Consider the following 18,131-nt stretch of genomic DNA (forward strand, 5'->3'; position numbering starts at 1 on the left):
TTTCCTATTTTTACACTGTTACACCTTATTCTCCTTTGTTCTTGAATTAGTATTCGTGTTCAGCTTTTATGCTGGAAGAAGCACGATTTCTTTGCAGTGAGAACTAAGTTGGAATTCTGGTTCTGTTCTCACTAATCCTACATTGCTAGCCTGTCTCACGTCACAAAGACAATTCCTCTCCTGGATAATCCTCCATCAAGTCGTTGTACAATGAACCTGTATTTTCCATTGGTGTAATGGATGAGTAGGCATAAACTGAAAATCCAGGCCTGGAAACCAGCTTTATACCCTTACAAATGTTAGAACTCAAAACAAGTATATGCTCTTCAAAATTTTTATTTACCAAATAAAAAGAAACAATATGAACTATGATATAAATTGTCCTTTGAGGTATTTTTCTTCCAGGGGTGGACTGGCCAAAGTTTCTTAGACTCTTAGTTGAATGCAGTTTGGACAGGGCATGCCATCTTCTCCTGGTAAATCTTCCTAGAGCATACAGATATATTTCCTTTTGAGACCTCTGAACTGTATTAAAAAGTAGGGACATCTGCCACAAAGGAAAAAAAAAAAAGTTCAATGATGTTTAGGTGAGTACCTCCCAAAGTTTCTGGAAGTGAGATGTTGGGAGACAATTTCAGTGATGTCTTACTCTCCCATTTTTATAAAAATCTACTTGGCTGAGCTCTGAGAAACTTCCCTAACAATAAAACTAGGTTTGCAAGAGTAACCTGTAGTTCTAGTCACTCTGCAGTATCAGTTTCAGTGATGCTTTTTAGTTATATTAATGCCTGCAGAAATACTAAATGAAGCAATTTATTCCAGATTCCTAGTTCCAGGTTTATGTATGAGTTTCACAATATCCAAAACATTTCCAAAATGTTTGATCCATCCTATGCTGATTGCTTTAAATGCCTTCTGCAAGTTCGAGGTCAGCTTGGGCAATTTAGTGAGACCCTTTCTAAAAAAAAAAAAAAAAAAGAGCTGGGATTACAGGCATATGCCACCATGCCTGGATCCCAGCTTTTTGGGAGGTTAAGGCAGGATTCCAAGATGAAGCCTAGCCTGAGCAATTTAGCCAGACTCTATCTAAAAACAAAACAAAAATGGCTAGAGATGTAGCTCAATGCAAAGTCCCTTGGCTCAATCTCCAATACAGGGGGGAAAAAATTCCCTCCACAAATAAAGATGCCTTAAGGATGAAAACAATTTATTTCATGTTAGCTAGTCAGGGAGATATTTGTGGGGATGAACTGAGGAAGAAAAACTAATGTCAGAATTGTGCTGCTTAAGAATTAGGAGATAGGGGCCGGGGATGTAGTGGTGCCACCACCTGCCTCACAAGTGCAAATACCTGCGAGTTTGACCCCCGGTACCAAAAAAAAAAAAAAAAAAAAAAAATGTGAGAGGAAAAAAAAATCAGGAGACAGACTAGGCGTGGTTGTGCATGACTGCAATCCTAGCACTCTGAAAAGCTTAAACAGGAACAAGTTTGAAATTAGCCAGAGCAATTTAGTGAGACCCTGTCTTAAAACAAAGAGGTGTTGGGGATGTAGCTCAATGCAAAGACCCTGGATTCAACCCCCAACACAGCAGGAGGAAAAAAAAATTAGACATCCCGAACCCCTGAAGTTATTACCCAAACCCAGCTATTAATTTCTTCACTTCTGGAACAAAGAGAAATGAAAGTCAACAGCTTGAGGATTGACTGTTCAAAAGACCTTACTTCATTAAAGTGCTATTCCTATTGAATTAATGGCAAGATTAAAGCAAATTTGCCAGGCGTGGTGGCACACACTCGGGAGACTGAGGCAGGAGGATCGCTGTGAGTTCGAGACCAGCGTGGGATACATAGTGAGTTCCAGGTCAGCCTTAACTACATACTGAGACCCTGTCTCAAAAAAACCAAAAAAGAAAAAAAAGATTAAGGCAAATTTTATTGTTAAACGTAACATATATTGCCTCGCAAGCTCAAGGTCCCAAGTTCAATCCCCAGTACCAAAAAAAAAAAAAAAAAAAAAAAACTATAATTCCCCCTACCCAAATGCTTTTGTCAACTTTTTAGTGTATTTTTATCAATGGTAAAATGCTTAACAAGTAACAAACCTCTGCACTGTAAGATTGTTCTCAAAAATTATTTAATGCATCATTAGCACTATTTTTCCAAATGGATGCTATGCTTACAAGCTCTCATTCTATGTTACAAAAACAAAAACTATTCGAAGTTCAATGTTCCCATTTAATAAAATCTCCAGCCACTCTGGATCTTCTGCAATCTAGTATTATCTGCCCACGACACTTACGGTACTTGGAACTATTATTCTGCCTTGCCTGATCCTTTCAAAACAGCACTTACATTTTACATCACTTATGTATTTACACAGTCTCCTCCATCTCGAGTTCCTAGTAAACAAAGAATATTTCATACTGGTCTTTGGCCTACCAGTTAGCACACACAAGCCACCAAAGTATCTCATGTTGAATATGGGCCAACTCTCCTATCAGCTTTCTGGGGGTCTTAAATTCTTTGAACATCAAATACCAACTTCTTTTCTCCTCAATGTAACAATATGAAATTTTTATTACAATTATTAATGAAAAACACCTGAATTTTTCTTTGAAGCTAGTGCACTAGAAAAATTTACCTTAGTGAGAGCAATCATACTCAATATCAATTATTATACTTCTCTACACTTTGTCCTTAATAGCTATAGAAATATGTAAGTTACTCCATCCATCCAGCTTTGTAGGGTTTTCTTCCCCAATATCCACCGCCTTTATACACAACTTTCTCACATCTTAAAAGAAAAAAAGCTTAATCAAGATTATTAGAAATACTGACAGCAGGCTGGATACAGTGGCACAATGCTATAATCCCAGCACTCTGGGAGGCTCAGGTGAGAGGGTGACAAGTTTAAGGCAAGTTAAGGCAATTTTGTGAGACCCTGTCTCAGTGTGAAGGCCCTTGGTTCAATCCTCAGTACCACCACCAAAAATCCAAAGCAGAAACAAGACTAATAGTCTGATCATATATCTCTATCAAAGAACAATGGTCCTGCAACGTCTACCTCTCCATATGCAAGTCTTCCCTGCTCTGGTTCTAATCAGGAAAAAAGTACTACTGAGTTCAATCCACAGTACCAGTAAATAAATAAATAAAGCACTATAACTTCAATTTGGTGGGGAGGGTTGAGACAGGGTTTCATTTTGTAGTTTAGGCTGGCCTTGAACTATGTAGCCCAGGCTAGTCTCAAACTCTTGGTGATCCTGCCTCTGCCTACTAAGTGCTGGGATCACAAGCATGCACTATACCTGGCCTAAAACCCTCACCATTTTAAAGCTTTTCTGTGACTCAGTCCAAATTAGGTCATGAATTACATCTACTTTAATTTAATAGATGTAATTTACATATTTAATAACCAATTAAAAATTATATATCACATCTCTAGCAAAACATCTATAATATGCAATGTAATATAAAAATGTATAATGGGCCATGGATTTATCTCAGTGGTTCCACGCCTGCCTTGCAAGTGAAAGGTCCTGAGTTCAATCCCTGGTACCAAAAAAAAAAATTTTTTTATGATGAAATCCAAGATGATAAACTTTTCTTTTTCCTTTATTTTTGTGAGACAGAGTTTCTTGCTTTGTAGAGCTCAAGCTGGCCCACACTCTCAGCAATCCTTCTACTTTGGCCTCCCAAGTGCTGGAATTACAGTAGTGTGCACTACCACACATAGGTGACAAGTACTTTCAAAAACCCCAAAATCAAAAATCTAAAGTCCATCATTAAATAGCCAGTAAGTTTTATATCTCATTAAACATATGCATTTAGTACTTTATATACATTATACTCTGTAGTTTATAATGTAATGAACACAAAATAGTAGAAAACAGGCACCACAAGAGTTAGACAATTAAAGTAAGCTCAGAGTGACTTTTAATATGCCAATCAATGTTAATAAGACACAAGTCAAACAGACAAGTGCAAACACGTTTTAGGCCAAAACTGAGAAAACAAAAAAGGCACAATTCTTTTGCAAAATATATTAGCCAGTATTACCAGTCAAATGGCTAATAACAGATAAAATATATTTTGAAAAACCTGGAAAAGTCAGAAGTCATTCTGGCATTTCAAAGAGCTATGTACAGTATTACCAAGATCAGTTTACATACAAAAATAATGAAAAGAAATCAGGCAAAACATTTAAAAACAGACTAACCAAACTAACCATACAGTCAAGTAGAAAACTTGGGAAGAAGGAGACATTTTAAAAAAAAGTCAAAGAAGGACATTATCAGAAAATTACAAAACCAGTAATAATTATACTACATTAATACAGCATTCCAAAGGGGGGAAGAGGTGCATTTTTCAATACACTAGCTTCAAAGAGTTCAAAGAGGAAAAAAAGGCAAATAGCTGCTTTTCATCAAGAGCAGCTATGTATTTCACATAATTGTTTCAAAAAATAGCCTATTAACAATGATGATTGTTTAATGCTACAATTTTACAGCAAAGACAAAACTAAAATAGCAGCAAATTCACAAGGCAATACTTCCACAGAATTATCATCCTATGGTTCATGCAATGCCTACAAAGTGCTCCCAGTTGGATATACAAGTACAATTCACAATTTTTAAAAAATTTAAAAAGAAGTATAGGATTGACACACAGGTACACCAGAGGCTAAGTAGTATTGATTTTAGCATTTCCCTTTTTTGAAGGGAAAATTTGTTTGTAAAAAAGCCCTTGAGTCCTTTATATAGGTCACTACAAGGAAAGACACCTCTTATTACAATGCAACAACAAACAAACTGAAAGCAGCACACCACCACAGTGGTTAACCCTGCAAAGGCTTGGTGTAACGTCCAATAGTGACTGACATCCTACAGGAGACAGACTGCTAAGACTAGACAAAGCCTGATATAGCAATGGTCAAAATACAGCTTTCAACTGTAGTTCACAAATAAAAATCCTAAAAGGTGCTTCAGTAAAACTACTGAGACCAATCAAGAAATTAATTGCAAAGTAGATTCTAGCAGTGATTCCAACCTAGCTTCCTCTTGTCACAGTTTTTTGGGGTATGTGGGAAATGAGTAGTTCAGTATATAGTAAGGCTGACAGAGCGGTTCATTTTCTTTCCAATAAGTCGAGAGGTTCTATTACTCTGGGTGGTGGATCTAGTGGCCATCCTGTCAGTGAAGAGTACTCTTTCCTCAGCTGCAGCTTTTGCCATCTGAGCTTTCTTGAGTTCTCTAAGAACATGAAAATATGAAAGAATTTTTACCTATTATTATTAATAAGCCAAACACCAAAAACATTATAAATTGGGAGATATTAACAAACCATTATTATTTTAAGATCCAATTGAGGAAAGAAATAATACAACCTGAGATTTTAGCAGCTAGTCAACTTAAATTTGTAAGTATTTTATTCTGTGCTTTTCTACTAAAAATATCACATACACATTAATACAAGCCAGGCAATAAAGATGTTAGTACAGGTAATGATTCGATCTTTAAAAATAATTTTAAATAAAACTAATTTACATAGATAAAAGTAAATCTCCATTATTTGTATAAACCATAATGAATATCAAACTAGTAAATCTTTGAGTACAAAGCTCTTGTAATTTAAACTTTAAATCAGAATACTATCAAATCAAACCTTTTCAAATCAAAAGGTAGGAATAAGCCAATCAGAAATGTGTTCTGTGATTAATAATACTCTCCAATACTTCCTTCCCTCTTTTTGTTACTGGGGATTGAACCCAGGGAAACTAACTACCATTAAGCTACATCCTCAAGTCTTTAAAAAAAAAATTTTTTTTTTTTTTTTTTTTGGTACCAGAGATCAAACTCAGGTCCCTGAACTTGCAAGGCAGGCAGAGGAACCATTGAGCTTAAATCCCCAGCCCTATTTTTCATTTTCTTTTCAATTAGTTGCTCATTATTTTCCTTATTTAATTTTATTGGTATCCTTTAGATATACACATTGATAACATCATATGGAATTTGTACCTGTCCATGATACATCTTTTTTTCCTATTATTTTCATATTTTTTTACAGTACCAGGGCTTGCATTCAGGGTCTTCAGTACCAATCCACTTTCCTAACCCCTCTACTCTGCTTTTTTGACACAGGATTACACAAAATTGTACAAGCTGAGTTTGAATTTGCGATCCTTCTGCCTCAGTCTGAGTGCTAAGTTTACACACATGCACCCCTACTTTTCATTTTGAGACAGTGTCTCGCCAAGTCGCCTAGACAGGACTTGAATTTACACTTGTCCTGCGCCTTAGCATACTCAGTGCTGGAATTATAGGTGTGCACTACCATCCCTTGCTTAGTCTTAACATTCGTCCCAGTCCTGTACTGGGGCTTGAGCTCAAGACCTTGCACTTGCAGGTAGGCACAGTGCCACTGAGCTAAATCCCCAGTCCCTAGTTTTTTTTTTTTTCTTTCTTTTCAGACAGGGTCTCACTATGTAGTTGAGACTGACCTGGAACTCACTATGTAGCCCAGGCTGGTCTCAAACTCAGAGCGATCCTCCTGCCTCAGCCTCCTGAATGCTGGGATTACAGGCATGCGCCACCACACCTGGCGCCAGTCCCTAGTCTTAACTTTTTTTTTTTTGGTACCAGGGATCAAACCCAAGTCCTTGCACTTGTGAGGTAGGCACCGAAACCACTGAGCTAAATCCTCGGCCCTAGTCTTAACATTTTTAAAGTTTGTAATTTCAAAGTTTAATAACACAAACTTAATAGTTCAAATATTAATTTAAGACAGAAATCGTTAAACTGTTGTGTAGTAACATACCACACTACCAAAACCTACCAGGGATTTGGCTCAATGGTTCTGCCACCTGCCTTGCAAGTGCAAGGGCCCAAGTTTGATCACTATTAAAAAAAAAAAACCTACCAAAACCTTTGTTGACAGAAAGCATTTAAATGGTGTCATTAAAATCTGAGAATCAAGCTGGATATGGCAGTGCATGCCTGTAATCCCAGTACTCAGGAGGCTGAGGCAGGAGGATCGCTTAGAGTTTGAGGCCAGCCTGAACTGCACAGCAAGACCCTGTCTCATAAAAACTTTTTAAAATAAAATTTGAGAACTAATGAGAAAGTAAAAACAAAACCATAAGAAAAGCCCTCACTTACTTCTGCAAAAGTGAATTTTTGAACTTTTCAGCATTCAATTCTATTCGTAATTGTTCTGCACTCTTTCTAGATGCAGACAACAATACTGAATGCTTTACTAGTGCCTTTGCTGAAGGTCTCCTCTCTGGATCTGGATGAATCATAACCTTAGAGAAATAAAATTAAAAGATATAATTTCATAATATATGGAATATCGTCAATAAAGTGCTTTAGGTAGAAAATACTTACTTTTAGCAACTCTGTAAATTCCTGGGAAAGCACCTGTGGAATCCGAGGTAATCTACCCTGTCTGATTTCATGCCATTGGTCTCCGTTTCTGGGAAGAGGTTCAGCACCAGCAGCACAAACCACTGTGAGGGCAAGGGCAAATATATCCGCTTTCGGCAGATGGGTATAATTCTGAAAAAAATTTTAAAAACTTTAAAAAAAGAGAATGTAAAAATGGTCAAAACAAAAGATTATATTCAGTGGTGACTTAGGTGAGAAATAACACGAAATTCAAATATTCAATGCCACATTTAAGTTAAGGACCCTTTCAGAGAACAAGCTGCTAAATTTGGGGAGACTTCTTTAATTTTTTAAATTACGAAGTAAACACTTGGGACAAGAGGCCTTAAATATAATCTCTAAAAGTAGATGCTTCTTCTTCATATTAGCCCAGTTAAAAATCCTCTGAAGAAACTCCTATCCTCTTAGAGATCTGTATGAGAAACATGCTTGGGCCAGGGATTTAGCTGAGTGGTTCCGCTGCCTGCCTCACAAGCACAAGGACCCGAGTTTGATCCCCGGTACCAACAAAACAAAAAAAACCAAAACATGCCTGTATGAGCTTACCAAGTTATAAAGACACATATATGTAACAAAGCATAGATGTGAGCAGAGTTCACATTATACTTTTTATGTTGTTGCTTATTCTTATTTCAAAAGTCATAATCGTTGAGACCATATGCCATAATGTACTTAATCATCTTACAAGTATACTATTCCCAATATGTTTGTATTTTGTGTATGTGAATATTTCCACAAGACTTATAGAAGTGAAAATTGAGTCAGAGTAGATAATTTTAAAATATTGAGATTCTGATACTTTAACCTCCAAAAATGCTATTCAATTTTAAAGTTCCATAAGTAGTATTTAGAACTTCTCTTTAAGAACAATGCCATTGCAAATCTTTGCCTTCACACTTTTGTTAAATTGTAATATTCTCAGGTGATGGTTTAGATTACTTCTGTTCTACTAACTAAATTTTAATATATTTGAATATATATTTTATCAAATGGCAAATGGAATAAATAAAAAAGCAATACTCTTTTCACAGTGGTCTGCTCCTACCCTAAGAAAAAAGTATTACTGAAGAAAAACAATTACCTCCTGTAAAACTTCATTTGCAAGAAAACGACTATCGCCTTCTTCAACTTGTGGACTAGAGATTCTTGTTACATGCCCAAGATCACCTAGAAATATTGAAAAAGTACAGTCAAAAATTAAAAACCAGGCTATCATGGCTTTCCTCATGATAGATTGCCCTCTTTTAACCAGTGTGTTTATTTTCCCTCTTTTACTCAGCCTGCAGAGCTAATTTCTCCCTACTCTTCTCTTTTACTTTTGCAAACAAACTTTGCCACTGTGGACAAAAAAAAATAAATAAATAAATAAAATAAAATAAAATGAAATAAAATAAAATAAAACCAGGGCCAGAGATTTAGCTCAGTGGTGCCACCAGCCTGGCAAGCGCAAGGCCCTGAGTTCAAAAAGGAAAAAGAAAACCAAAGCCAGGGGCCAGGTATATAGCTTAGGGGTGCAGAGTCTGCCTGGCAAAGTGCAAGTCCCTGAGTTCAATGCCAGGTGTAGCAGCACAGGCCTCTATTCCCAACACTTAAGAGACTGAAGCAGAAGGATCACTGGAAGTTCAAGGCTGGCCTGGGCTACATAGTGAGATCGAGACCAGTATGAACTTCATAGTCAAACTGTCTCAAAAAACAACAGTAACAAAAAAGAAATAAAATCAGCCAACTGTGGTGGTACACACATATAATCCCAACATTTAGGTAGGCTGAGAAAAGAGGAGGATTCCAAGCCAGGCGTGGTGGTACACGCCTGTAATCCCAGCACTTGGGAGGCTGAGGCAGGAGGATCACTGTGAGTTCAAAACTAGGCTAGGCTACATAGAGAGGTCCAGGTCAGTCTCAACTACATAGTGAGACACTGTCTCAAAAAAAAAAAAAAAAGAAAAGAGGATTTCAAGTTTTAGTCCAGGCTGAGCAATTTAGTAAGACTCTATTCTCAAAAACCAAAAACAAACAAAAGTACAAAGTGGTAGGCTCAGTGGTAGTATGTCCCAGTACCACAAAAAGAAGAAAACAAAGGCATGAAATGTAGCTCAATAGCAGAATATTCGCCTAGCATGTATAAGGTCCTAGATTCAAACCCCAGTACCAAATCAATCAAAACAGCCTTTTTTTTGGTACCAGAGATCAAACTTGGGACCCTGAGCTGGTGAGGCAGGCGGCAGAACCACTGAGCTACATCTCCAACCCCAAAACAGCCTCTTACTTAATTTTAACAGAATATTCTGGTTATCTTATTTTCTTACCTATTTTAAACACAACTCTGTTGGATACCCAGTCATCCTCATCTCCTTCTTCAGAGGCAGCATTCGGGATTGAAGTTCGAGATATGAAAATATTACCTGTTAAATAGTTAAATTACATAAGCCAAACTAATAGTATTAACTATAGTTTACAAAGTCAAATATCAAAATCATCCAGAAAGTCTTTCTAAATATAGCTTCTCATGTTCTACCTCAAACTCAAAAGAATCTCAAGGGATTAGGACTAGGCTGTATTTCCTGAGTATTATTCTCTATATTTGGTGAGTGACAAATTTACAAATAAAAAATGCATATATAACTCAGAATTAAGGAATATAAAATTACTTAAATTCCCATGAATCAAAACATATTTCCAAAACAACAAAAAGCCCTGCAAAATCCAACTTAAAAAATACCAGTGAGCTGGGTGGGGTGGCGCATGCCTGTAATCTCAGCACTCATGAATGCTGAGAGGACTGCTGCAAGTTTGAGACCAGCCTGGGCTACTCAGTGAGTTCCAGAGCAGACTGAACTACATAGTGAGACCCTGTGTCAAGAAAACAAAACAACAACAACAAATACCAGTGGCACCATGCCTGCCTCACAGCACAAGGTCCTGAGTTCAATCCCCGGTACCACCAAAAGAAAACAACAACAACAAAACACATACACACAACACCTAGCCTAAAAATGTTTACTATGAATCTATGCATCCTTAGTTACAACTCTCAATTGATAGGAAATACAGCAGAGAAGGAACAAGCTAAATGATACAACAACAAAACAAAAATCCAGAAAAAAAAACACCTTGTATGACAAGTCTATCATTTTAATAAGTAGGGGAAGCCAGGGGTGGTGGCAAATGGCAGTACTCTTAGCACTACAGGAGTCTGAAGAACACTGTGTTTAAGCCTAGTCTGGGTAATTTAGAGATGTGGCAAGATGCTGTCCCAAAATTTAAAAAGTAAATAAATAAAAATTTAAAATGGCGCTGGGCATGGTGGCACCTGTAATCCCAGCACTCAGGAGGCTGTGGCAGGAGGATCACCCCAAGTACAGGGCCAATCTGAATTACAAAGCAAGACTGCCTCAAAAAACAAACAAACAGCAAACAAACAAACAAACTGAAAATGGCCTGGAGAAAGCTCGGTATGAAGGCTCTGGGTTCAAAGCCCAATAACACACACACACACACCTGTGCATGCACAAAGTAGGGGAAGAGTGAAACCCATCAAAGATGTATCTAACCTGCCAGGCATGGGGTCACACACCTATAATCCTGGCACTTGAGAGGCTGAGGCAGGAGGACCACTCTGAGTTCCAGGACAGCCTCAACTACACAGCAAGACCTTGTGCTGTTGTGCCCCACCCTGCCACAAAAGACAGTTCTAACCAGATGCATTGCATGGGTCTGGAACAGACTCAAATCAATGACTTGGGTCAACAAGAGAAATGTTCAATGTGGTCTAGTTTAACAGTGAGGTTTTAAAAAAAATTTGTAGTCTCCCAATCAGAGTCCTACTTTAGGACTACTTAGATGCTACAAAATACAGCAAGTTACAGCTGGGGATTTAGCTCAGTGGTTCTGCTGCCTGCCTGCCTGCGGCCTCACAAGCACAAGAACCTGAGTTCAATCCCTGGTACCAAAACAAACAAACAAACAAACAAACAAAAAACCCAGCAAATTTCCCAGCTTATATTGTGTTAAATTTGGGGGGCAAGTAAGACACTAATGAAAGTCACTAAACAATACTGATAAATGAGTCAAAGACTTTTTAAAATTAACAATAAAAAAACATTTTGTTATGAGGCGATTTATTTTCTGTAACCCCGAAGAACAAAGATCAGAGGATTTTTAATACTTACTAGGTTTTATATCCATGTGAACCAAAGACATTGAATGAATGTATCTTAAACCCCAGCCAACTTGCAGAAGGAGATCCTTCAATTCTACTTCTTTAAAATAACTCATGATTCTGTAGTTTTCACTTATAGCATCAGCTAAACTTCCACCTAACAAAAACAGCAAAAATTAATCTTCTTGTTTCTGGAAGACTTACTCTTCCTCCTTCCCTCTTTATTGAATGATTCTTATTGCAACGAAGAAAGGGTAATTTTATAGGGCCTCTCCTTTCAACCTGCTTGTGAAACCAAATTTTCACTTTTTCTTTTAATAGGTTGTATATGCATATGGCTAGAAATGTAATTTAAAATCTCTCTCACCCTTATACCCCAATAACTTACCTGGTTCACTTTTCCAGAATAGAGTACAGCAATACTATCAGTTTCTTATGCATTCTCTGGGGAAGGGGTGTGTTACTGAAGACTGGATCCAAGGCCTTTGCACTAAGCTACATCCTTAGCCAGCTGGCCTCAAACTCATGCTCCACCTGTGGCAGCCTCTCAAGTGCTGGAATTTCAGGTGTGTACTACCACACTCGTCCATTATTACGTATTCCTTTTAAGTAACTTTTTTTCTTTTTTGATTTTGAGACAAGGTCTCAATATGTAGTTCAGACTAGCTTTACATTCACTACATAGCCTAGACTGGCCTCAAACTCACAGCAATTGTTTTGCCTCAGCCTCCCAAGTGCTGGGGTTACAGATTTATATCACCATGCCCAGCTTAAAGTGAGTAGCTTTCAACTTTGCTTTACCAGCCAGGCATGATGGCACATAGTAAGTTCAAGGACAGCATGGCCAAGATCCCACCTCAAACACAAAAAACTCTGCTTTACCATGCCCTCTGGCATGTCTTCCTTACCACAGGTCCAGAAACACTGAAGGACTTAGGGAAATTGAAAGCTATACAAGGAAGTTTAAAATTGACCCTACACATGCTTGTACTATTTCAATTTGGGGAAAGAGAGCAGAGAGAAGCCCAGCTAAAAATCAAAAGCATAATTTACTTAACAGAGAAATGATGGACTCTGCCGGGCCATGGTGGTGCACGCCTGTAATCCCAGCACTAGGGAGGCTGAGGCAGGAGGATCGCTGTGGGAGTTCAAGACCAGCCTGGCTACACAGTGAGTTCCAGAGCAGTCTGAACTACATAGTGAGACCCTGTCTCAAAAAAAAAAACAAAAACAAAAAGAAAAGGAAAGAAGGACTCTTAACTGTAAAGGAGGTTTGACAGATGGGGAATGAAAGATTACAGAATGCTGTGAGAAGAGGGCTAAATTAAGGTCAACAGAGAGTCACTGTCCTTATGAGTAACCAACATTGGTATTAGGAGCACAAATTAAATGGAGCCAGACATGGTGGTGCATGCTTGTAATCCCAACTACTCAGGAGGCTGAGGCAAGAGCACCACAAGTTCAAGACCACCCAGTTGGCAAGTTAACCAGATTTTGTTTCAAAATAAATTCTTTTTTTTAAAAGGGCAGGGATGTCTCTCAGTGCTGACTATTTTGCCTAGCATGCACAAGGCCCTGGGTTCAATACCCAGTACTGCCCCCCGCAAATGGAAAAGTAAGGCTAGATGCAGCAAGAATCCATTAAACAAACATCTATGCTATGATTTTAATGTATCCTTCAAAGTTCATGTGTGGGAAAAAAAAATTTATTTTTTTGAGACAGGGTCTCACTATGTAGTTGAGGCTGACCTAGAACTCACTATGTACCAGGCTGTTTCAAACTCACGGTGATTCTCCTGCCTCAGCCTCCCTGGTGCTGGGATTACAGTGAATCCTCCTGCCTCAGCCTCCCTAGTGCTGGGATTATAGACATGTGGCACCACACTCGACTATGTGTGGAAAATTAACCTTCAATACAACAATACTGGGAGATGAAGCCTAAGAGTAGGCTATGAGGGATCCACCTTCAAAAACTAGATTGTGTTTATCACATGAATCAATGTTTAAAAAAAGGCAGTTTAGGTTTCTCTTGCCCTTTTGCCTTTCAACAAGAAATGATGTAGTATGAAGGTCCTAACAAGATACAAATGACAAGATCTTTGACACTCCAGCTTCCAAATCTGTTAAATAAATTTCTGTTCATTCTAAATTAGCCAATCTGAGATATTACTTTATAGTAGCAGAAAAGAGACTTCAAAACAAAACTTTTTTTTTCTTTGCTGTTTCTTTTCTTTCTTTTTTCTTTTTGGTACCAGGATCGAACTCTGGCCCTTGTGCTTGTGAAGCAGGTGGTGGAACCACTGAGCTAAATCCCCAGCCCTTGCTGTTTATTTCTTGAAACAGGATCTTACTGTAGTAGTTCAGGATGGTCATGAACTCCTGGCAATCCTCCTGCCTCAGTCTTCCAAGTGCTGATATTATAGGCATGCACCACCTTGCCCAGCGGACTTAGACAATCTTAACTACTATGTGCTCCACACACTATGCTAGGTGCTAGGGACTCCAGAATACACATGGCAGGGCCACTATCCTCGCAGAAAGCTCAGTACAACTTGCACAATAAGTATATAAACATTGTACAAAATTCTACCACTGAGGTACTATAATGTGCTTCAAGGCTGGGGATTTAGCTCAGTGGTTCTGCTGCTTGCCTCAGCACAAGGACCCAAGTTCGATCCCCAGTACCAAAAAAACAAAAACAAACATGAAATATATAATGTGCTTCAGAAGGGACAAGGATTTCAACCATTTGCACCTGTAATTCATGTTAGGTCTTTGATCTTTGAATTTGCAAGAAATGGAAACAAGAGTCAGAGAGACACAGAAGCAGAGAAAGAGAGCACACAAGCATAGGAGGAAAATTTTAAGATAAATATTACGTTGTTGCTCATTTTTTGAGGCTCACAAGTTTATGAAAACCACTTATTACTCACCATTACAATACTCATTCTGTATAAGCATATGATCATCTTCTGCCCAAGCAGAGAAATACCGAACCACATGAGAATGCTGTCCAAGCACTGCATGAGCGTATACTTCTCTCAAAGCGTTCTGCCTAAGAAAAATGAGAAAACCAGAATAAAGCATTTTTACTCAAGAATAAGCCCCATTACTTAAAATTTCATAAATATACTTTCATAACCATCATTATGCTGCAAAGCCATCTGATTAAGAGAGGGGTTAAGAGCCATACAAGGTTTTCCAAAGACTTCCATTAAAGATGGCTGGGAAGGGCCAGGCACGGTGGTGTACACCTGTAATCCCAGCACTTAGGAGGCCAAAGCAGGAGGATCGCTGCAAGTTCTGGGTCAGCCTGGACTGTATCGTGAGTTTAAGAACAACCTGGACTACACAGCAAGATCCTGTCTCAAAAACAAAGATCTTCAGGAAGAAGAAAGCATGCTGATCCTAGGATTTAGGGAAGATTAAAATGTATTTTCCTATAAATTCATGGATGCTGGCCAAAACTTCCAGTTAAGCTCTAAAATCAGACTATTCATATTACTTACCAAGTAGAATTTACAAATCCTAACACCTCAATAAAATATTAATTTCAGTCTGATAATCTAAAATCAATGTTTTTGGTACAAGGGGTGAAACTCAGGATCTCACACTTGCCAGGCAGGCACTATACCACTGAGCTACATCCACAGCCCGTAACACCTTAAAGTTTGTAATGCTATATATAGGAGGAAAAAGAAGTAATAGACATAAATGTTTAATACATACTCATCAACAGAACCAGCCAATGGCTTTTTTGATCGCTTAATGGCATAAATGCATCCATCCAGCCTCTTCACACACTTAAATACAGAACCAAATTCTCCAGATCCAATTTTCTCCAATTCATGAAATTCTGTTGTATACCGTGACTTCATATTACTTTCAGTAATTGTAATTCTCTGCAAGCCATAAAAAGGGTATCCGTATATAATACAAAGACACGAGGATAATGTTTTTGCTAGTGATAGTTCTATGTATAAAATTTTAAAATCACTGTTACTTTCTATGTCAGTGCTTATTTAACACTTATGTATTAGAATGTCTTAGGAAGTAGAAAACCAAATTTCACAAATAGTAAAAGAGCTATTTACTTTAGCAGGTCTTGTCTCATCTTCAAATTCATAATCACTGACTTCCATGTCTTCACAGGAACTGAAAAAAAAGTACACATTTTTTCATCAATATATTTAACAAATACATAAACTACCAATTCAAAACTGTTAAGTCTGCAATGCAATGAAATGAATTTTTAATGGAGAAATATAAAAGCATTTAATTCTGTAATCAAAAGATTCAGTCCAGGGACGGGGATTTAGCTCAGGGTTCCACTGTCTGCCCTCACAAGCACAAGGACCCAAGTTCAATCCCTGGTACCTAAATAAATAAATAAATAAATAAATAAATTCAGTCCAGTTGATCAAAAAGTCCCAGTGGAGATATACTCACTAATTAGAAATCAATACCCCACTACACATCAGAATTAAAGCCTTGCAAGTGGGAAGGGTAGGGGAAAGGAAATAAGGGAAAATAAAAAAAATATGAGAAAAGGAAAAACTGGAAACAAAGTCTTTGTAAATAGGGAAGAGTGGAGGGGGTGAAGGGAGAACAGGGACAAGGGGAAAAAAGAGAACCAAGATCTGTCATGTAAAGGTACAAGATACCAATGATGAATATAACTGTACTGAATACCTAAAAGGTACCAATAAACAACGGAAAAAAAAAAAATTAAAGCCTTTCTATACCAACTCTGCCTGATCCACTTTGACATCAAATTCTCTAAAATCTAGGTTTTTAAATTCTTTTTTTCCCTCACATTACTCCTTTCCTATATAACTGATTACTTTCCATTTATCTCTGGAGAAAAGAAAAAACTTTAAAATACAACCAACCATGCCATCAGTAGAAACTAAATTTTGGAAAGTATACCAAACCAATCTGAGGTGTTGGGGGAACAAAACTATCAATACACGACTTACTCATTCCAATACGCTCTCTTTCTTCCTCGACACTGTCCTGAAGAATGAAGCAACACAGAATCCGGGGTAAAAGGATTGATATTCACTTGAGGAGTCTGTCGTATGTCATACTCTCTTTTTCCTGATTTTTCTGTGTCCATGAAAAGAGAGCCCCGGAGTTTAACAGAGCTGGAATCAATTCCTCGAGCTTTGGAAAGCAAACTCTAGAGAAGAAAAAGTAAAAATCTTAGAATTCAAGTCTTATGGAGGTCAGGCTTCTCCATCTACCCTCCAACAGGCCTTTTAAGTGGCTGAAAGTGCAGGCCAAAACAACACGAGGGCTGGGGAGTAGCTTAGTGGAGGGGCGATTGGGTAGTAAATGGGAGGTCCTATGCTGGATCCAAAAAAGACCCCTCGAAATACAGCACTTAAGTCTCTGCTATATTTCACACAAAATACGTAGAGAATGGTTAATTTAGGAGATGGAGGCTGAGGCTGAATACTACCTTTCTGAAAAGGACAGCAAAGTAAGAGAGATCTCTAGCCCTAAAAGGAATATTTATGCTGAATAAAACAACGTGCTTTTTATTAGTACAGTAGCTCAAAGTTAAACTCTGATCAATCATCTACAAATAGAAAACAGTCCCATAAAAGCTCCCCGTCTCCCTCCAACCAGGGCTTGGAAAGCCACCTCCAATGGACTCCTCCCCCCTGGCACCCACAGTGAGCTTGCCCTGGGATAGTCTGCTAATAAACCGCAGTGCTGCAAAGCCCAGCCTCCAGGCTACTGACCAACACTCACTATCTCTAGGGTCTCACCTTAGAGGTCCATTTCTTACATTTACCTTACAATTCGATGCTTGTCTTATCTCGGGAAGTGTCCATTCTTAATTCTTAATAAGATGTGACTTCTCAAAGTTTTAGGGGCCATGATCTGCACGCTCACTGGCCATTTGGACACACAGGGGCCCGACACCTACTTCTTTAAGACAAGTGATCATCAAAACAGCTCGAGGTTCCTAATCTTCACTCGTCGCCAGCCCAACTTGGGCTCTGCAAAGCCGCGGACAAAAGCAGTCGCTTAACCGACACCACGACCGAAGGTAGCTTAAGTGCTACGTGGAGTTATTTCGGAGTCGTTAAGATCCTAGGTGCAGGGAAGGCCAGCCTGACGCCCAAGCGGGAACGCAGCCTCTCCCTCCACACCAAAAACTTTCCCTTCAGACCGCAGAACACAAAACGATAAGCGCAGGGGCATTCTTTTTTTTTTTCTTTTTAAACAAACACCTTCTGCGCCGGGCCGCCCAAATTACAGGCCCGATCGCCCCATTTCAAAGGCACCATCTGGCCAGGGAGGGTCAGGTGGCCGGGGCCGCGCCGCACTCGGGGAGCCCCCGACGGCCCAGGTCCCCCCTCTGGGAGGCGAAGACGTTCCAGACGAGCCCATTGTTCTGTTACCCGACCCTAACCGACGCCTACTGGAAGGCGGGAGGGGCGCGGCCGGGCGGCTCACCTTGGGCGTGTGCGGGGTGTCGAAGAGCCGCAGCTTGCGGAAGGTCTTGTGCGGC

At 38.8% G+C, this 18,131-nt stretch overlaps 1 protein-coding gene across 8 annotated transcripts; it reads right to left on the minus strand.

Moving 5' to 3' along the window:
- Positions 1-326: 326 nt before the first annotated feature.
- On the minus strand, positions 327-18,125 carry Wee1 (WEE1 G2 checkpoint kinase). Of its 8 annotated transcripts, none has more exons than XM_010615287.2 (12): positions 17,544-17,986; positions 16,585-16,787; positions 15,700-15,760; positions 15,335-15,507; positions 14,539-14,660; positions 11,616-11,762; positions 9,753-9,848; positions 8,528-8,613; positions 7,387-7,557; positions 7,159-7,304; positions 5,165-5,253; positions 327-547 (listed from the first exon to the last, which is right to left on the minus strand). In XM_010615287.2, the coding sequence occupies exons 1-12, from the start codon at positions 17,562-17,564 to the stop codon at positions 531-533; spliced, it is 1,332 nt and encodes a 443-aa protein (XP_010613589.1). In that variant the 5' UTR covers positions 17,565-17,986; the 3' UTR covers positions 327-530. The 8 variants fall into 8 exon arrangements, with proteins under 8 accessions (XP_010613589.1, XP_010613592.1, XP_010613588.1 ...); XM_010615286.2 differs by having other exon boundaries at positions 471-547; positions 5,051-5,253; positions 17,544-17,985; XM_010615290.3 differs by lacking the exon at positions 5,165-5,253 and having other exon boundaries at positions 435-547; positions 17,544-17,989.
- Positions 18,126-18,131: the final 6 nt, after the last annotated feature.

The sequence above is a fragment of the Fukomys damarensis genome, unplaced genomic scaffold (genome assembly GCF_012274545.1).
Source record: "Fukomys damarensis isolate Sample0158 unplaced genomic scaffold, DMR_v1.0_HiC HiC_scaffold_16, whole genome shotgun sequence".
Classification (NCBI taxonomy): domain Eukaryota; kingdom Metazoa; phylum Chordata; class Mammalia; order Rodentia; family Bathyergidae; genus Fukomys; species Fukomys damarensis.